The following is a 20,080-nucleotide window of genomic DNA, read 5'->3' on the forward strand; positions in this document are numbered from 1 at the left end:
AATTCACAAGATCTCAAGAGGATTTCAGTTCTCAACAGGCTTTGTTTTGTCTTTATCACATTTTTTTACTAGTGTTCAGCAAACCTTAACGTGAAGCTCAGACTCCTTTAGTTCTGTGCAATGGAAGAAATGTAAACATGTGAATCACACACCATTCTTGAAATTGTTATCAAGATATTATCTAGATACAATCTAGATAATTTTTTTTTATGTGATGAACTTGTCACCAATGGATTCCCTCGGTCCATGTGATTGTAGTATGGACATAGTCATCTATGGAATTTAGCTACATCTGGTATGATCAGCAAAACTTAGAAAATCTTGAAAAGGTATTGAGTGAGCCAGGAATTCAATGTGGTGATCATTCCACTTAACAGAACAGATTATTGGGGTATCAAGCCTAACAGAAGCATTATGGTTACATAGACCATACCAGAAACGATAGATTGGTACAACTGTCTGCCACTGAAGTCCTAGGTCTCAATATGAAATATCCCCAAGCAGCAGGCCTCTTGGTTTATTGCTGCCCAGGAATTGGCACTAGGCTGGCCACATATGCATTACCAAAAGAAAAGGCAATGCTTCAACAAAAATTAAAACAAAAGATGGCAGAGCTGTTCATATTTGCATATTCATATGTATGCAAATTCATAAATACCTGTGTCAGGAGCTGCTGGCAAAGCAGCTTCCTGATCATACTGTCAGCTCAGTGGTCAGCTGTGGACATGAGCCAGCTGTGGACATGAGTCAAAATGGCCAAAAGAGGCTCAGCAAAAACCTCTGTTCCTGCATAATCTGTTGTCCACATGCTGTTATGAGCAATTTCAAGGTTCCTTCTCTTACTTCTTATCACTGTTGTTTGTTTTAACCTTTAAACTGACATTGGACCAGACAGCTATTCAAATAGAGGACTGCTCTCTGTAAAGTAGGACAAACGGCCATCCTCTTTTATAGAAGGGACTTAGAGCTATTTCTCGATTGTGAATATTTATATCCTGCCTTTCTAGTTAATAACTGAACAACTGAAGGTGGCTAAGAAACAAAAATTTAAAACGGCATTCATAAAACAGATTTTAAAAGCTAACAAATGAGAATCAAGTAAATCATCATCATAAAATGTCCCTGCCAGAAAGAACACTCAGCTCCAGCTGTCTGTTGCCCTGGGACTGCAGAAACAAGCGAAAAGGACACTCTGGCTCCATCCGTCAGCCAAAGGGAACAAAAGCCACCAACCACTGTCCAAGCAGAAACACCAGCCTGGCTCAAACTTGATACAGCTTGCCACATCATTCTGGCCTTGATGGACTGATCTCTCTCTTCTACCTTTTCTTCCATTCCCCTTCCCTTGTGTGCTTTGTTTAGTTTGTTAAGACTGAAGGCAGAGTCTCTCTCTCTCTCTCTCTCTCTCTCTCTCTTTACTTTTGAGCTTCTTAGCTCAACCAATACTTGGCTGTAAAATGGGATAAAAATAAAGGAAAGAGACCCCAAAAGGTGTCCAGAAACCATTTGTATTACTCCTACCTCTGACTAAACTCAGTTTATGTGTGATCTCCAGAAAGTAAAAAAAAAAGTATACAAGCTTTTCCCATAGAACACAAGTTATGCAGTGGTACAAAAGTGTAGCTAAAATCCAAGCACTTACCCTTCCGCTCAAATGGCACAAGCATGTGGGAGCAACTGGATTAACACTGATCTAAAAATAATAATGTATAACCCCTCCAAGGCAATTACAAGGGATTTTTCTAGATTCCAAAATGGTACTAAGGAATGGGGCAGAAGAAGGAAATGAAGACGTATTTGTTGAAAATAATGGAATTCGTAAGAAAAACACAGAGCAATGAAACTACAAAAATGTAAGAGTGAGAGAGGTTAATGACAAGAAAACCTCAGAGTGTAGCAGACATCTCTCTCTGATCCTAAAAGTGAAATAATAACGAGTCTAATCATATCCCTGGCTTTTCAGTCAGCACCCTGAGGCAAAGCAACAGTTATCCGTAAGCCAAGATCTGAATACTATATTTGGCTGCCTCCACACAAGCTGTGATGGGACAAAAAAGCATATCTGGGGGATCTCTCAAGAGCAGCGTAGGGAGGAGAAGATCAGTAGAATTTATTTATTTGCATAAGATAACATACGATTACTGCTATGTTTGCCTCACGGAGGCAAACGCCATCCACAAGCAATTACTTTGCTAAATGCATCACTTATAATTTCATGAATGCTTATGAAATATTAAATGGCATGCATAGTGTGTGATCAGGACTGTATTGTGCTGGGAGAGGGGATTTAACCACCCACTCTCCTTGGTAGCTGTAGTCCCAACAAAATCAGACACACAAAACCTGCTCGCTGTTCCAGGAAAGAAGTTCCCATTGTAGTAACTTTCTTCCTAAACTAATAGCAGCATGGGAGGAGAATGTTTTTGCTGGGACTGAAACTACAGGACAGTGGAGGTTCAATCTCCTCTCCTAGCAAACGATGGCCCTAATCTTCATGTGGAGGGGGGCAAAGAGGGGGAGCTACCTACCACTGACCATTTAAAAAAGAATCACTACCTTAAGTGATGCATTTAGCACTGTGTGTAGCTTAGCCCTTACTTTCAAGGAAACAGCAAGTCATTATTGAACTACACCTTTGCCCTGGTGTCTGTTTTACCACCACATTTAGTTAGGACTTTTCAGTAATATTCAGCATGGACAAACGTGCCACAGAGTTATCATTACTAGGATATTTCATAGGATAAAAAGCTTCTTGCTCCAGCTGATGTAGATGCAAGTTGCTGTGTAGGAAAATAGATGACATTCGGTTCCATGTGCAACATATGATTCTGGGTGAACATGAATACTCCATATATGCAAACATTATTCTCAGATACCACCTTCTATCATGCAACCTATGAACAAAAGAACAGCAACAAAGATAGTGTTACCTGCTTCCGAAATTTCATCCAGGTACAGGTTAAGGGCAGAGTTCCTGCAACTTTGCACAACAGCTCCACCGATTCACCAGCCCGAACTTTTTGGTCTTCTGGGAACTGAACAATCTGGGGGGGAAGAGCTGGCAAAAAGGGAGGATTTATTTAGAGGTAGGGTTCTCACTGGGGTAAGTTCTTGGCCCTGAGTTTAGGAAGCTAACAATTAAGGCATTAAAAGTGTGCCTACATCTATGCGGCTCTGCTTTCCTCCATTTTTCACTGATGCAGGGCTGCTTCTTGGGCTGACGGACAGACTTTTCAAAGTTATCATGTCAATGCATCCAGATGGGTAAGTTAACCTATTCCCATTTATCTAACCATTCTTTCAAAGCTTCACCTGTGAAAAGAGCCCAGCAAAAAGGAGCCCAGTCTCCTGGCTGAGTGAAGCCAGGGATGGGGGGTTAGAAGTAAAGCACACCAACAGCTCTACCAGGATTACAGGATAACAAGGCAGCAATTTCAGCTCAGTCTTGGAGATGCCCTATAGAGGTCTCTAGAGACAAGACTGAGCTGACAAATGAGGAAGAGCTGCAGCTCAGTGGTAGAGCAACTGGATCAGTGCTTGCCATCTCCATGTTAGGACTGGGAGAGAACCTTTCCTGAAACCCTGGCGAGCCTTTCCGCGTAGGTAGCACTGAGCTAGACAGACTAATGATATGACTGGGCTTATTCACACTTACCTTTTGCCTTGCTCTTTCCAGGCACAGGTCCACACTTTAAAGCTCTGTGTCCAAGTGCTCTTCTTTTTTCCCCTTTCCCCATGAAAACATGCTCTTTAAAGCTGAAGCGCAACAACCAGAAATTAGAGTTTTCCATGGATTCAGCTTTAAAAGAGTTGATTTTAATGGGGAAAGCACTGGAGCAAAAAAGAAAGGGAAAATAAAAGAGAGCACTTGGACACATAGCTTTAAAGCATTAGACTGTGAAGCATTAGACTGTGCCTGGAAAGCATGGAAGAAAGGGAAGTGTAGATAAGTCGTGCATATAAAGATAGCTTCCTATGGTAAAAACAAACAAGGGTTCCATGGAGGGCACTCTTGCCTAAAGTGTCCGTAATGAAGGGGGTTGGACTTCCTCCCTTGGTTTTGGTCTATGTAGTCACTCAAATCTCCCTCTACAGATGATGCAAGCTAAAAAGGATGTGTATGATTTTTTCCCAGACCTATAGGGAGGAAGATCTCAGATAATTTCTGAGTTAATTTGAGGGAGCTATGGGACAGCTCACCCATCTCTAGTCCCAAATTGAATGCAGCTAACCAGGCATTTTTTGTGGGCCACCAGACGTCCATTAAGCCTCTTGCTTTTTTTAGCTGCCTGGCACTGCAAAAACACTCATTAAGCACGAATCATTAGCCCTAATTTATAGTTGATGAACAGCATTTGACTTGATGGGTTATGAATTCTCCAGGTCTGGTTCAGTGTGAGTAAGGGCATGTATGGGGCAGAAATCTATCCATCAGCACAGGGGGGAAAAATCTGATTTGGGATAAGAATTTGGTTAGTCTTTGAACTAAAGTCACTTTATTCAGTTATAATTGGTTTTTACTTTTAACTTGGGGAGGTCTAATGAGAGGGAGTTTAAGACTTCCGGTCTGACAGAACTGCACAATCTCTTGAAAATGCTGTGTGTCTAAGCCTTAAAACAACATATTGTATTACACTGATACAAACACACACCTGATAGACCTACAAAAGAAGACAGGTAACTGAGAAACATTGTCCTGAACTGTCAAGCTATCAAACTCAAATGGGTACAACTAACAAGGTTGTTTAAAGTGTGTTGCATGGTAATTTTTCTGCATTTGTTTACTGTTCTCTTGTCTGTATTAATAGCAATATTCCAATACCTGCTTTGGGTGAAGTCTTGGGAGCTGGTTTTTTCTTCACTGTTGCCTCACCTAATTAAACAAAGAGAGGGGTTTGTAGATGAACTTTGTGATGAGCACAACAAAATATGTGAATTCACTATACAAGTAGAAGCTGCCTGTTTGCAAAAGGGAACTGTGTAAACATGGCACTGTAACAAATGTCAGGATCTCCCAACATCATTTTACTTTTGTAAAAAAGTCACTGGGAATCCCTTTGTTGGATTAGGATTATGAGATCTAACCAGATCAACTCCCTGCTATTCCTACCAGCCAGGGGTAGAAACTTGTGCACTTAAAAAAAAAAAGTACCAACATAGCTAATAGCAAATGGTGCAGAGGCAACTCTGGTTTCAGGTCCCCTGCGGCATGAGGAGAAAGCATCCAATTCCCCTCCCCCACGTCATGGCTCCAATCCAAAGCAGGGGCCCCCCACTGTTGCTTTTACAAAAAATAAAATTATATTGGCAGCTCCATACACACAAAGTACCAATGCAATGAGTGTAGTTTTGCCCTGAGAGGAAATGGGTGCAGCCTCCCCAGAATGCATTTGTTTCCTGTCGAGAGTAGGACTGAGAGCAAAGGGGGACAAATACTCCTATAATGCGGCTATGTAACTAATCACCTGTACGTTTGTTTTTAAGGGGTGAGATTTTCAAAGCATTAAAAGGCTGATATTGAAGCAGAATAATTTTAGGCATGAGAAAATCACACCTACTGTGGGGAAAGGCTCCTTTTAAATGGGTTTGCAGCTATGGAACATTTTGCAAATGGTGCAAATACTAGTCCCATAAGTAGAGATGCTCAGAAGCGTCTGTGTTTGTGTCTGTCCCGATCTCCCTCTCGTTTCCCTTTTCAGGCATTTTACTAAAAATAGTAACACGAAACTCCCAACTGCTCCTTCCTTCCCAGGAAATCACTCACTGCACTGTCTGAGCCACACAAAAATGATCAAGTGGAAAAATCTCATATAACTGCAGTAAAGGCTGGAGACTATCTGGGCAAAACCTGTATCCACAAGTCTTCCTGTCATTATGAGTTGCATTCAATGCAGTGCTAAGGCTAAGGTTCCATCAACGCAAGGATTTCTTGCACAACACTGTTGTCCCCCACACTCTGCTGAAGGTCCTCCAAAGTAGATTTGGGGATGTGCAGATGATGATGATGATTAGTTTATTAAACTTGTTAGCTGCTTCTTCTTGTGCAAGACAATTCAAAACAATTTCCAACCAACCATCCAGCCAACCATCCACTTCACATTTAAAGAGCTTGTCTATCTTTTGATGCTGCCAAGTTGCATTCTAAGCACCCACAAGATGGAAAAAGATTTCAGGGAGGTTTGGTGCAAAAAAAAGGGGGGGGGAGAGTTTATTTTGTAGATTGGCTGTCTATATGTTCTCTGTCAAACTACCTCAGGGAGAGTCCTCTCACCTAGAGAAACCATGGCCTCCTGCTTTGTCACACTGCCAAGCTGTAGGAGAACTCCACCACAAATCAGGTACAGATGTTTGATAAAAATAATCAAATTGACAGATTTGTCCATCCTTACTTATAGCTAAGCACAGTGCAAAGTGCACTGCTGGTGAGACCTCAGATACCCACCACCATCTTAATTTCCCAGCGTCATCTCTCTCTCTCTCTCTCTCTCTCTCTTTATATATATTAGCATATGTAAATATTATGCTTATTTGTGTCATAGGCTTCTGCCCCATTGTCCTTTCAGTATCTACCAATGCCTGCTTCCACTAGAAATTTTACCAATGTGGTCAAGCACAAGGGATAGCTTATTCTCCTGTACTTTCCCTAGCTTCGCTTCTATAAACCTGAGAGGTTACTTCCAAACAACCAGAAATTTTTAATGACTTCAGCAGTGGTCCATCCTCCTCCCCCCTGCACAATAACGCCACTGCAAAGCTTTTCAAAACAAAAGCTTATAGCTAAGCTTCTAAATCTCCACACTTAGGCTCTTTAATAAGCAGCTTGATATTTTAAAATGCTAGCCATTTAGCAGCTCAAACTTCAGCTGCACTCACAGGACAGCCCATACTTTCTGAGACATAAAGCCCTTCTTTATTCAAGGAATAAAGAATTCAAGGAAATTTCAAGGAAATTTACCTGAAGCTATAGCTTTAATTTCCAGAGGGGAAAAAGTACTGTTCATATTATAGATGCCTTTGCACACCATGGGCCATTTAACACCCGTGCCCACTCTGTATTAGTCACTGCTGTGACATCCTTAGAGTCAGATCAAGGTCTCTCAAAATCCTCAACTATCATTAGCCAAGATTTCTCATGTCCCATGCGGCTTCCTCTCCACTTTGCCATACATTCCAACAATAGCCTCTGCTCCCGGAATACTCCAGTCTATTTGTATGGTGGGAAGCTGAAGAAACAATAGCTCAGTGGTAGAGCATCTGGTTTGCATACAGAAAGTCCCTTGTTCAAAACCCAGCATGTTGGGAATGTCTGTCTGAAATATTGGAGAGCCACTGCCAATCAGGGTATGCAATACTGAGTTACATTGGTATAAGTAGGAATAGTGGTCAGGGAGGAGCAGCACGAGGATCTGGGCTTTCTGGTACCAGAATTGCTGCTGCGTACCAGAGTGGGGTAGGGGTGGGCAGGGCAGGGCAACAGTGAGGGCTGGGCAGTATGAGTCCACTGATGAACCCCTAGTGGCCTTTCCTTGGTATAATGGAGCCTTTTACATTATTATCTTTTACCAAAACCTTCCAACCAAGTTTTCTGAGGGCATTTCTAGCATCCATATTGCCTTTCCTCTCCTGCCCAGTTCTCCCAATATGACAACATAAAACTGTATCTACCTTTCAGACAGCTGGGTCTAGACTTGCATTATGTAAATGAAAGGCTCCTTCCATTTGCGGAATGAGCTTTGAACAAGCAAGAAAGAGGAGACTATTGTCACTGATTTCCCCTTCAGTTTTGAAGGCCAGTCAAACACACTATTCCAGAAGGTGCTGTAACTCATCAGCGCAGTTGTGGTGTGGTGTGCATGGGAGCTACAAGGGCAGGAGTATTTGGTGAAAATCACCTCCTCCCCTTTCACCAGTGCAAGCATCTCCTGAGCAAAATCCTACTGAGAGAACTTCCAGAGTCTGCAACTGAGTTAGTGATCTAGTAAGACTCTTTTCATGATTAAATTAGCATCCTGGCCTTTTGGGAAATGGGCATGTCATGATGCAATCCGCCTTCTTTCCCACCCCTGCTATTTGGGTGGGCAGAGTTCAGCAGTACAGGATCTTGCTTTGCATGAAGAATGGCCCAGGTTCAATCACCAGCATCTCCAGTTAAGGAAGAGCCGCTGCCAGTAATTGTAGAAAATACAGAGTGGGATGGACTCCATATAAGGCAGTTCCCTGTGTTCTTAAGCAACTGTGTCTAAGAATCACACACCATTTTTAATTTTCCACTGCAACCAAGAACAATGCTTTTAGGAGCTCTGGGGCACTGTGTGAAGTTCAAAATGGTGGGGAATACTGGACTAATAGGAGAAAACTCTGCCATAAACAATCTGCTCCCACTCTTAGTAATTCTCAGATTTTGGCCAGGTGGATCTAAAGCTGTTTTGTTCATTGACCTTCGATTTCTCTACTATCTTCTTGGGAAATGGTGTGAATCCTATTGTTATCATATGCTTCATACACATGAACTATATAAAAAAGAGAGGGGGGTATTGGTTGGGGAGAAGATACCAAGTGCATGCACTGATAATTCTAAGTGGAACTTTAGGCCCATATTAAGAGTGCAGCAACAGAATGGAAAGAAAAGGGAAATAAGATTGTATGAAGCAATTCCTGCCTATATAAAGAACTAGATGCAAAGCAAAACATCTAATCTGATTAAAATGGGTTAACCATGTTTGAGGAATGCCTGCTGCTGAAAGAAAACCACAACACATTTTAGAAGGATCTCTAGGCTGACCTTCACTGAGATGACATGGGCAATTCAGCATAGTTTGTACATTTACAGACAAGAAAAGAACATTTCAGGAGTGGGGGAAATAAAAGGCAATTTTCACTGTGCCATGTGGGTTGTGTAACACAGAGAAAAGATGTCACGATCAACTTCTATATGTGGCGATCAATAACAACCACCCTTCTCTTCTGCCTGTCCCCAGATAACTATGCAGAATGCAATGTAAATAAAGCCCTCATGGAAAATCCTGCTCTTTGCCAGTATTAACTCAGTCACAGCTTGTCATAATGGCATAAACTATAAAGCATAATAAGCTGGCGGAGATTCAAGTAACATACCTGGCATAAACTTAAATACTTGCCAAGGAGGAATGGCATGCTCAACCAGAACATTTTCCTTACTGGTTTAGAGCAAGGATGGAAAACCCCTGGTGCTCCAGATGTTGTTGGGCTACCATCCCCACTATCTCATCAGTGTTTGACCCTTTTTCTTTGTTTCAAGTGACCAAATAAGCCAGGCATATGTTCAAAATGCCTTAAAATGTGGTGTTTGCCACACTGATGCTCATCTCACAATGAAAATAGCCTCAAGGAATTCTAGACCAGGTGCTGTTTATCAGAAAGAAAGAAAGAAAGAAAGAAAGAAAGAAAGAAAGAAAGAAAGAAGCCCATTACAGAAACTTTCCTGTATACTCCCCCTGAAACTAGATAGGAAGTCCAATCACAATAATTTTTATTTGAGGAAAAGCAACCTGGTTCAGTTATGATGCAAAACGTGGTGGGTAAGAGGAAATATTTTCTATTTTATCAACTTCCAAGTGTCACTGAGATCTGCAGATTTAATCCAGGAGTTTAATCTAACTTGCAAGGCAGATCCAAAACTCCCCCACCCTCTACAGGCTGCTTTGACAGGTGGGTGGGGTGGCCCACCTGTTAATCACATGACATCAAATGATTCTACTTCAAAGCAAGAAGCTGGAACACATTCTAAGTGTGCTCTCAGCTTTCCTTTCCTCCTTTGAAGCCCCAGCTTGAGTTCAAAAGAGATCCTGCGTTTCTAGCTGTAATTCAAAGAGCACACCATTTCCCCAGCAGAAGGGAATGAATGACCATGAATGAGCTTGGTGTGCACTTTTCTGCCTGACATCATACGTGTTGTTTGGGTAAACTAGGAAGCCAGTGGGCCTAATTTGGCCCACAGGCCAGAAGTCTCCCACCAATGATCTAACCCATAAGAAAATAAAATGGACAAACCACTGTAGAACTAATTCAGACAGAGGGACCAACACTTGAGAATTGTTATTTTTCCCACTTTGAAGATTATTTGTAAAATGAGTTCTCACACTATTGATTTGCCTGAGTTCTGTGCAGCATTGGATACAGTTTAGATACAAGTCTGTTCCATGTTTCTTCTAGCAGTTCCAACATACCAGAATCTAGAGCAGTTCCAACTCAGGTTCATCCCCCTCCCCCAAACAGAAGACTTGGTCATGATAGGTCTCACTCTAAGTACCTGTTGATACCAAAGTTGTTTATTAAAACCATATTCTGTTTAAATCACTTCTCTGAATTTTCCTGGGTCTGTGAGAAATCTTATTCAAAGTGGAAATTTCACAAGCTCTCTGAATAGTGGAACATACTCTATATTTTGTTCTCTGGGACAAATGTGACAGCAAACTCCATTTCTGCATTACAGTTCTCTGCAGTGTAATTTGCCTGTCACTATCTACATAATTATCAAGAAGCACAAATTGTCACAATAAGTGCAGGGCCTAGAAAGCAAGATCTCAGCCTTAAAACTGTTCATTTCCTCATGTTGCACATGTTCATTCTCAGAAGTTACAACGACAATACTACCATTCCACTCCAATGACTTTTCAAACATGGAAAACGTATTTTAAATGTTTAGGAGCTTGAACACAGTGGCATTTTGTTTTTATGCAAGGGGTGGTGGTGGTCCTACTTGAAGCTGTTACTTTATTTCTACATTTTTATAGCAACTATATTTTATTACAGAGTATAAAGTTGCAGGCTAATGAAATAAAAAAGAAAGAGCAACGATGGAACTTTTGCTGCCATCCTCTTAAACATATTGATGCCGAGCTGGGAAAAGGCAAGTGTGGGAAGCAGCAGGTTCTAGAACTCTGGGAGAAAGTGGTGATGCTGTGCTGAAGACTCCATTACTAAAAAGTGATTGGGCACACACCTCTAAGCCCTGTCCACAATAGGAAGTGGTCAGAGGCAGCACGTTGGCTATCAACTATGGCCGCAGACATGTTTAATGCTTTTATAATTGGAGCTTGGAAGAACTACTGGTTCTATCCCTAAGAAATAGGAAATGGAAATTAAATCAAAACATTTTTGTGATTAGGTTGCAAAGACATTTGCCTAAAATGACACCTGTAAACTCCACTCCTCCACCTGGGTAAGATTTTGCTTTGTTTCTGAAGGGCAAGCAACAGACTAGGGCTTTGATCATTCTGGCTACTGAGAGCTAATCCCGGCCAGTTAAAGTAAGTGCTTGATATATATTTTCCACTGTGGAGCTCATGAAAATGAGGAGGAACTTTTGACATGTTTACACTGATGACATCCTTGTACACTGGCACTGCAAACGTCTGTCTAATAATTCAAGAACAATGGAACATTGCTAGGACTCAAGCTCTACCCCACTACCAGTTTCACCATTTCTCCTCTTGAAAGTGGGGAGGGGATATCAGCAAGTTGGGGGGGCAGGCAACACAAAAGGATATTTGGATTGGGCAGGCTTACCTTTAATGATTAATTGGCTGTTTTTTGTTTTTAAATAAAAGCTTTGCCGCTGCTTCAAGCAGCTGGTTGGATATGCCTTAGCAACCTGATGGTCTCTCCTTTGACAGTGTTTGGGATGCAGTCCTATAGTGGATTCTCTCTTAAGTTTCACAGGAAATATCACTGAGCTGCAGAGGGAAGCTAATGCACTAATTAAGCCTGTCCCAAAGTCGTCGTCCCCCCGCTCATTAAAAACACACACCAAAAAGCTCTTCGATTGATTGATTGCATTTATATCCCTCCTTTTTCTTCATGGAGCTCAAGGTGGCTTACATGGTTCTCCTCCTCATTTAATCCCCACAACAATCCTGTGAGGTAGGTTGAGCTAAGAGACAGTGACTGGCCCAAGGTCACTATTTCAAGCCCACCCAAAGATTAATCCTGCATTTGCCCTACCCAGCAAAAGTACAGAGACTTGTTAGCTTGAATTATTCAGTCCAGCACTAGCCAGGATATCAGGTCTAAGAAATAACAATGGAGATTTCCCTAGGTTTTGTTCTGGACAGTGTCAGTGGTGATGTATATTAACAACTCTCTGCAGGAGCACAGAATAACCTAGCCAATACTTTTGTTTGAAATAAAATCGGACAGATTTTATGCAGTAGTCAGCATGAAGATTTATTAACTTAAGGATATGAGATACCCCCAAGCATCGTTCTTTTGATTGCTGGAAGACAGACAGAAAAAAAGAAATAACATTACACAGTGAACTGTTTTAAACAGTTGGGATAATTTCCCCCCCAATGAACACAAAAAGGGGAGTGCATCCTCTGGGACTTAAGATTTTAAGGTTTTTTTAAAAATATATGCCCTAAAATGAATTGGGAGACACAATTGAGGAGTTAGACAGCTGCTGGGAGGCCATGATGAACCAATAAATTGAGAATAAATTCTGAAAAGACATAGCTGTTATGTGTTCCAAGTCCTCATGTCCAGAAGGTGATCTGTCCTGGATGGAGTTGTGCTCCCTTGGATGGAGTAGGTCCATACCTTGGGGGTGTTCCTGGACTCATCCGTGCTACTAGAGGCTAAGGTGGGCTTGGTGGCTAGGAGTACCTTTTCCGATCTATGGTTTGTTTGCCAGCTACTCCCCCTTTTGGACAGAAATGGCTTGGCCATTGTACTCTATGCTCTGGTAACTTCCAGACTGAGTCACTGCAATGTGCCCTTGAAGGCAACTCGGAAACTTCAGTTGGTCCAAAAGGCAACGGTCAGATTACTGGCTAAAGTTCCATTTAGATCTCATGTAACTCATGTTTGAAAACAGCTGCACTGGTTGCCAGTTCATTTCTGAGTCCAGGTCAAGGTGCTCACATTAGTATTTAACACCCTAAATGACTCAGGCCCCAAATATCTGAAATACTCTCTCCCCTCCAGACTCTCTTGAGGGTTAAGATTGGCAGAGGGGGCCCTCTTGGTGGTTCTTTCACCTTATGAAGTTTGGGCATATATCCTCCACAATACCCTGTACCCTGCCTCTGTAAGGAAGCACGGAAAGGAAAATGACAGCTACCCCAAAAGTGGTGCAAAATATTTGGAGAAAATTCTGCATAGTAGCCTAATCATTACTCACTCAGAGATGGACAAAAATCCCAAAAGACTGTTTTTTAAAATAAGACTTCAGGGAACTATGCAGTCTTTGGGCTATAGATGGCATATTGCTCAGGGATCATTTGATTACTCCAGGGGTCAGCAACGTTTTTCAGCAGGGGGCTGGTCCACCATCCCTCAGATCATGTGGTGGGGTGGACTATATTTTTTTGGGGGGGGGATGAAAGAATTCCTATGCCCCACAAATAACCCAGAGATGCATTTTAAATAAAAGGACACATTCTACTCATGTAAAAACACGCTGATTCCCGGACCGTCCGTGGGCCAGATTGAGAAGGCGATTGGGCAGCATCCGGCCCCCGGGCCTTAGGTTGCCTACCCCTGGCTTACTCCCTGATGAGGAGTAAGTCTAGATCAGCAAAGTCTAGAAAGTCATCCTTACAAAACTGCGATAAATCTGAGGCACAGTTTGTTTAGTTGCTGTAAGCTCTCTCCCACAGTAAGCTTATGTCACTGATAACTTTTCCATGTTATCCCTGCATCTGCTTAAGAGTCCTATGGGCTAGGCTGGAGATAAGAGGACTTACAGAAAGTATATAAAAGGGAACTGCCTAAACATTTGTACAGCCCATCTTCCTGAGGACTGGTTATACAAATTTAGGGACTGTGTAGCAGTCTTGCTCACTTCCAAGACTTGAAAGCTCCTTTGAGTGGCATCCTGCAGGCTAGTTCACACAACATCAGCACTTTCCAACCTGGCATTCTCCAGAAGCCCACTCTGTAGTAACTCAGTAGGGCGGCTGTCCCTGTTGAGATATGGCAGCAGGCACCCACTGCCTGTACTTCCTGGAAATTGAAGACACTTTTGTTTTGACAGTGAAATGAAAAGGTCTTTGCCAAGGTGTTCATTTTGTATTATTTTAAAACCTATCTTCAATTGTTTTCTTACTGTTTTTTTTTTTTTAAAAAAACAGTAGCAGCTTTTTTATGGTGTTTGTAAATCACCTTGAATCATATGTAAAAGGCAATTCAAAATTTTATTATTACTGTTAATAATAATAATGTTTTGTACCACAACTCCCATCATCTTTGACAATTGGCCATGGTAGTTGGGGCTGATGGAGGTTGTAGTCTAAAACATCAAGAGGACACCAGGTTGGGGTAGGGTGGACTACACAATTACTTGAAGCCTTAAGGGTTATTTTCTCTGAAACTTGCTGTAGTGCAGCGATTCAGAAGCAGAGTGTGGCTGAGGGAGACTTATAAAACACCTTTGCTCTCCCAGTGCCTTATACCTGCTAAGCTCTATTCTGAATATTAATGTTTGAATAAACCTTTACCGCCTTTATCTGGTTTTTGCTGAGAGAATCATAAAGAACCTTTCATACAAGAACATGGACTGTATGAAAAAATATGGAGAAAGCAGGCTGCAAAATGAGGTTTTATGTTTATACCAATCAAAGGAAGACATAACTTCTGAGTTTTTAGTAGTGAGATGGCATAAACATTATTGAATCCATCTCAGTGTGAAATTCTTCATCACATATAAACCTAAAGAGTAACAATTTAATACTGTTTATTTCAGTTCAAATATGAACACCCATAAAATTGGTTACTCTGGCCGTTTTTACTTAGAACAGTTCTTCCCATTAGTCATCACAAAGCCAACACAAACACCATAAGATGAGAACAAAATGACAATAAGTAGGCTTGAGTAGCAATAATTTACATCAAGGTTAATTTAATTACAAGATTAATAGCTACATTGTAGGGGGTAGATGATGATCCTTGGGTCTAGATGATCCTTGGGTCCCTTCCAGCTCTAAGATTCTATGAGTCTATGATCTAACACTGTCCCTATATTTTAATTTCCATGGATGGTAACTAGAACTTCTGAAGGACTCAACCCCTTAGTGATGCAAGATTGACTTAGATAGCTATACTTGTGGCTTTAGTGAGAAAGCGGCCCAAATGCGCATATAAGCAGTGAAGTCTGATCCATTAGGGCACTGCCCCACCAACCTCAGTCTGCCCTCAGCCAGCCCCCACATGGCTGCTTTCTTTCTTACAACCATTCCATGGGGTGGCCCAACAGGAAGGATGGGGACAAAACTAGAATTCATTGGCTCTGCTTAGCATTGGCTCCGGCTCTACCTACTACTGACATCTCAGATTTCTGCCCTAACAGTCCCAAGGGGCACCAGCCATCACTGAATATAGCATATAAACTGTACATATATAAGGTGCACCATCCATTTGGGAACCCTGACTAGCCAGAGTTCATGAACTGGGGAAGGAGCTGTATATATGTATGGCCCTTTTCTCACCAATGCCAAATGCTTGGCTGCCAGGGGTCATGGCCAGCAGGTGCCTTAGAAATGGAGGGGCTGTCCAGCAGGCATGATTCCATTGTTCCTATCCTGCATTTGCTGAACCTGTGAGGAGATTTTGTAAAGACCTCTCCTGACAAACACCATTCCTACACTAAGCTGCTCTGTTGTCTGTGTGCAAAAGGATTCCAGATTCTTTGGATGTTCTGAAAAATACCCTCTTAGAGACTAGATTGGGGTGGGGTAGAGGAGGCAGCAATGGGGAAAAGGTGGGATTTAGTTTTGAACGGTGAAATTCAACTATTTCAGTATCAAATATGCACCAAGCACCACTGATTCTCCTGACTAGATTACTGGCTACCCAGGGTGCACTCAAATCTACAAATGTCAAGACTACCTTTCTCTACATTGTGCATTCTTTATTATAATAATCCGGCCACATCTGAGCATTGTACTGCACTTTCTAGCAAAAGGTAACCTTTATATAACATGGCAGCATCTAAGTGGCTACAGCTTACACGAATGAATTTGCGAGTCATTCATTTACCGATATTATATTTCTTCATTTTGTGACATCAGAATAGATGGACATTGTTAATTTAATAATCATTTTAGGAGATTCCCCTTTTCCTTCTGAGGAGCCGAAAGATGACAGCTTCATTGTACCCCCTGCTCATTCTCAGCAGAGTTTGACAATTACGCTACACAGTGAAATAGTGACTAAGAGGACAGCCATTCTCAACAAAATGCAAGATGTCTAAGAGAACTTTAACTGTCTTTCTGTTATAATCTCAAATAAAATATTGGGTGGCGGGAGAGACGAGACCTTCAACAGCAGCAGTTGTAGTCATAGCACCAAGAATTAAGAATATATGCAGTAGCTAACAGTGATTTCTCTCTCTCTCTCCATTATTCAGACACAGGTATAATGTTACTATTTTCCCTTTGATGTTAAATTGAATAAAAACTCTTCCCTTGATCTTAACTGGATTTGGTAAAAGAATGTTGCTATAGAGGTCTTGTTTACACAGCCATGGAATCTGGAGTTGGTTCAAGAGTTTGATTTAGTCTTGTTATTCCAACTAAAATACATCACCTTTGACTGATTCATACCAAGTTTTTAACTCTGATTCCCGGCAACAATCCTAGGGCTGCAGCCATCATTAATAGGAAGGAAGTGTTCTGTTCACCACCAAAAGTTGTGAATGATCAGCCTGCTATTCCTTTAAGATGAAACCTACAAATAACTACCCTAAAAGAGGGCAAAGTAGACCTATTCACATGCTGAAAGAGCCAGTGTGGTATAGTGGTTAGAGTGCTGGACTAGGACCTGGGAGATCAGGATTAAAAACTTTGCTTAGCAGTGAAGGTTATTGGATGACCTTGAGCCAGTCATTATCTCTCAGCCTAGCCAGCCTCAAAGGGTTGTTGTGAGGATAAAAATAGAGCAGAGGAGGAGCTTGTAGGTCACCTTGAGTCCCTTGGAGGAAAGGTGAGATATAAATATAATACTCAGATGTTCCAAAAAGCAAGGGTATACAAGACAGTTTGTGGATATCTGACAATATGGAGCGGAAAAGGGGGAAACAATGCCAAAATTTAGGGATGGGTTTTATATATATCTTTAAAACAAAACACCTGAGCCAGTTTTGGAGACAACATATCCAGTATGAACAACGAACTGCTTTTGCATTCACCAACTACAAAGCAATTCCATTAAAAAAAAAAAATCAGTTCTAAATACACAAGGATTTGGCTTGGTGCACCCTTATTAAAACCATTTTTCCACCTCTTGGCTTTTATTACTTAAGATACTTTTGTATGCACTGTATGAGGAATACCACCCTCATGATGACCCAAGTACGCCTAAGATTTCTGCTCATGTGGCTCCATAACAATGAGTTTATATAATGCAGAAATTGGGGAATTTGCTGCTTGTGTATCATACAAACATGATATCAAGAAGATTCACCTGGGCAGAAGGCTTATCATGATCACTGCAGGAGGTGACATCAACCACCCATACAAATATGTAAATGGAGGACCAGATTTTCATTATTGATGCTGCTGCCCTCTTTCTGTATGCCCCTAGCTTCAGTCACAATAAAGACAATCATCTTCGGAACCAACTACTTTCTAAAGTACCTGTTCAAATTCAGCCGAAAGGAAACAAAGCAGAACAACTTACTCTCTGTTGCAAGCATAGGAGAGAGTGAACTCTTTGGCTTTTTGCTCTTCTTTTCAGTTGGCTTTGAAGACTCTATAAGCAGAGGGAAAGAAAAAGGACAATTAACAATTAAAACAACAACAAGCATTTAGAACTAAAGAGCAATGATTGCAAGAGAAACAGACCTCTCCTTCTTTTAATTTTATTCTGATTGAGGTGGAAAGCAGATGGAAATTGTTAGCTTTTGTGATGTTTAAACAAGACTTATTGCACACAGTGGTTTGGAAAGGCTACATTCTGAATAAAAATAGCTGCATCTGCTGTCCAATAGATGTTCTGCGCAAAACTCCATTAAACATCAATGGCTAATCTTAACAATTTAGTAGGATGCAACTTTCCAATGAAGTTACTCTGATTAAGCCCCAACTAGAGGCCTCCCTATTTTAAAAACACAGGGATCGACCAAAGAGGGTTTAGAGTGAAGGGATAAAATAAGATCACTATGCTGAAGTTGAAAGATTAATCAAATTTCAGTTCAAAAATATAGCAAGGCTAGGTAGCAGGCTGTTACAATAAAGATAGAAACCAAGCCTGGGAGCAGACAGTAGTGTTTCCAGAAAGTTAAATATAGTCTGAAAGAGATATTACTGCGCATGGAATGTACACTCAGTTGGTAAACAAAATCTGTAAGCTTTTGTATCATTTAAAAAACTTCTTAACCAGGAACAGCAATGGGGCGAACAAAATGTGCACCACGTTAAGACAACGTATTATAGCAAAAATCATTCATATCCATTCCATCCTTCCTGTTCAACCTGTGAAGTCTTCAGCCACAGAGCAAATATTCTCTTCCTTATATTGATCATGGTACCAGCATTTGTAGAACAGAACTGATGGGGCATCATTTTCAATATATATTGCTGCCATTTCTTCTTTTTAAAAACATACCATCCCCTCCCCCCAAAGGCAGTAGGATGTTATACCAGATTAGCAAATCCAAAGCAAAAATGCTGTTATATTAAGTATTAACTTTTGTTAATCTCTGAACTCAGTAAATTGAATATTATAGAAAAGATGGACCCAGGGAGAATATCACAACAAGGAAGCAACTGTAATGAGTAATGTAGAATTTCTGCAACTGCAAAATTTCATAATATTGGTTAGATACAGAAATGCAGAGTTTCTTGCCTTTGTGAAGATGAATGATGTCCTAGATACTTCCAGGAAGTCTTCACAACAACCCAATGGAACAATAAAAGTGACCCAGGCACTATCCTGGTATCACTATGAGCAGAGTTTATTGCCTTACTCAAGTTTCTTTAGACAGCTGATGTAAAATACACATTCAAAGAAGGGTGTTTAAGTAGCTGAAGGAGCTGATTTGTTCTAATGATGTGTCTGCCTTATTTGGACTTTAAGGATTTGGTAGCCCATTTTGCAACAGCCAGGATCTTGTCTAATGCCCTTTGCCAAGATTTCACCTCCTTGGCAATTATCTGCAAATGGCTGAACGGCTACATAATAGGGAGACAAGTCTCGGCAAGAGAACACAGTAGAGCAAGCCCAGAAGTACTTAATTCCCCTGATGTTTAACCGGACACCAACAAGTGACATACCATCAATGCCTTGGAATTCAGCACATAACTGCTCACTGTCCCATAACAAAAAAAGAAGGGACTGCCAGAATTTATAAGACAACAGATGAAATTTTGAGTGAAGCAACTCCAAGCCTATGAATCAGAGAATCAATTCTGTCTTAATAACATAAGAAGAGCCTGCTGGATCAGGCCAATGGCAGTCATAGCAGTTAAAGTGTAAGATAAGGATTGTGGAGGCAAAGGCTCAAATCCTCATTCAGCCATGAAGCTCACTGGGCCCGTCATATAATCTCTCTATACCTAACCACAAGGTTGTTATGAGAATAAAGCGGGAGGCGGGGGAAATGGCCAAATATACTGGCCTGAGCAACATGAACAAAGGGTGGGACCTAAATGTAATAAGAGTAATGAAGTGAATAAATAAAGGGCTTAGAGAATCTGGGTTTGCCCACATATCATTTTACAGTGGTACCTCAGGTTACAAACACCTCGGGCTACAAACACTTCGAGTTACAGACTCTGCTAACCCAGAAGTAGTACCTCAGGTTAAGAACTTTGCTTCAGGATGAGAACAGAAATTGTGCGGTGGTGGCGCGGGGGCAGTGAGAGGCCCCATTAGAACCACATGTTAAGAACGGTTTCAGGTTAAAAACGGACCTCTGGAACGAATTAAGTTCGTAACCAGAGGTAACACTGTACGAGGAACGTATGTTCTGTTTTCAGCTCAAGTGACCCCCAGAAGCCACGTTTGCTTCAAGACAAGTCTTTGCTGTTTGCTTTCCTGTCTGTTTGCATAGTGAAAGTGAGCATTAGCGCAGGCTGTTGACTGCAATGTGGTAGGTACAACA

General features: G+C 41.3%; 1 protein-coding gene across 9 annotated transcripts in view; it reads right to left on the bottom strand.

Moving 5' to 3' along the window:
• Positions 1-20,080, bottom strand: part of MYLK (myosin light chain kinase) — a 179,492-nt gene that overhangs the window by 31,639 nt on the left and 127,773 nt on the right. For all 9 annotated transcript variants that reach the window (XM_081005126.1, XM_081005127.1, XM_081005124.1 and 6 more), the window contains 3 exons: positions 17,656-17,727; positions 4,823-4,873; positions 2,931-3,058 (listed from right to left, as the gene is read on the bottom strand). In XM_081005126.1, coding sequence (XP_080861252.1) covers positions 2,931-3,058; positions 4,823-4,873; positions 17,656-17,727 — 251 coding nt within the window. The remainder of the gene's footprint in view (positions 1-2,930; positions 3,059-4,822; positions 4,874-17,655; positions 17,728-20,080) is intronic.

This window comes from Podarcis pityusensis (genome assembly GCF_964106645.2).
Source record: "Podarcis pityusensis genome assembly, chromosome: 1".
In the NCBI taxonomy this organism is placed as follows: domain Eukaryota; kingdom Metazoa; phylum Chordata; class Lepidosauria; order Squamata; family Lacertidae; genus Podarcis; species Podarcis pityusensis.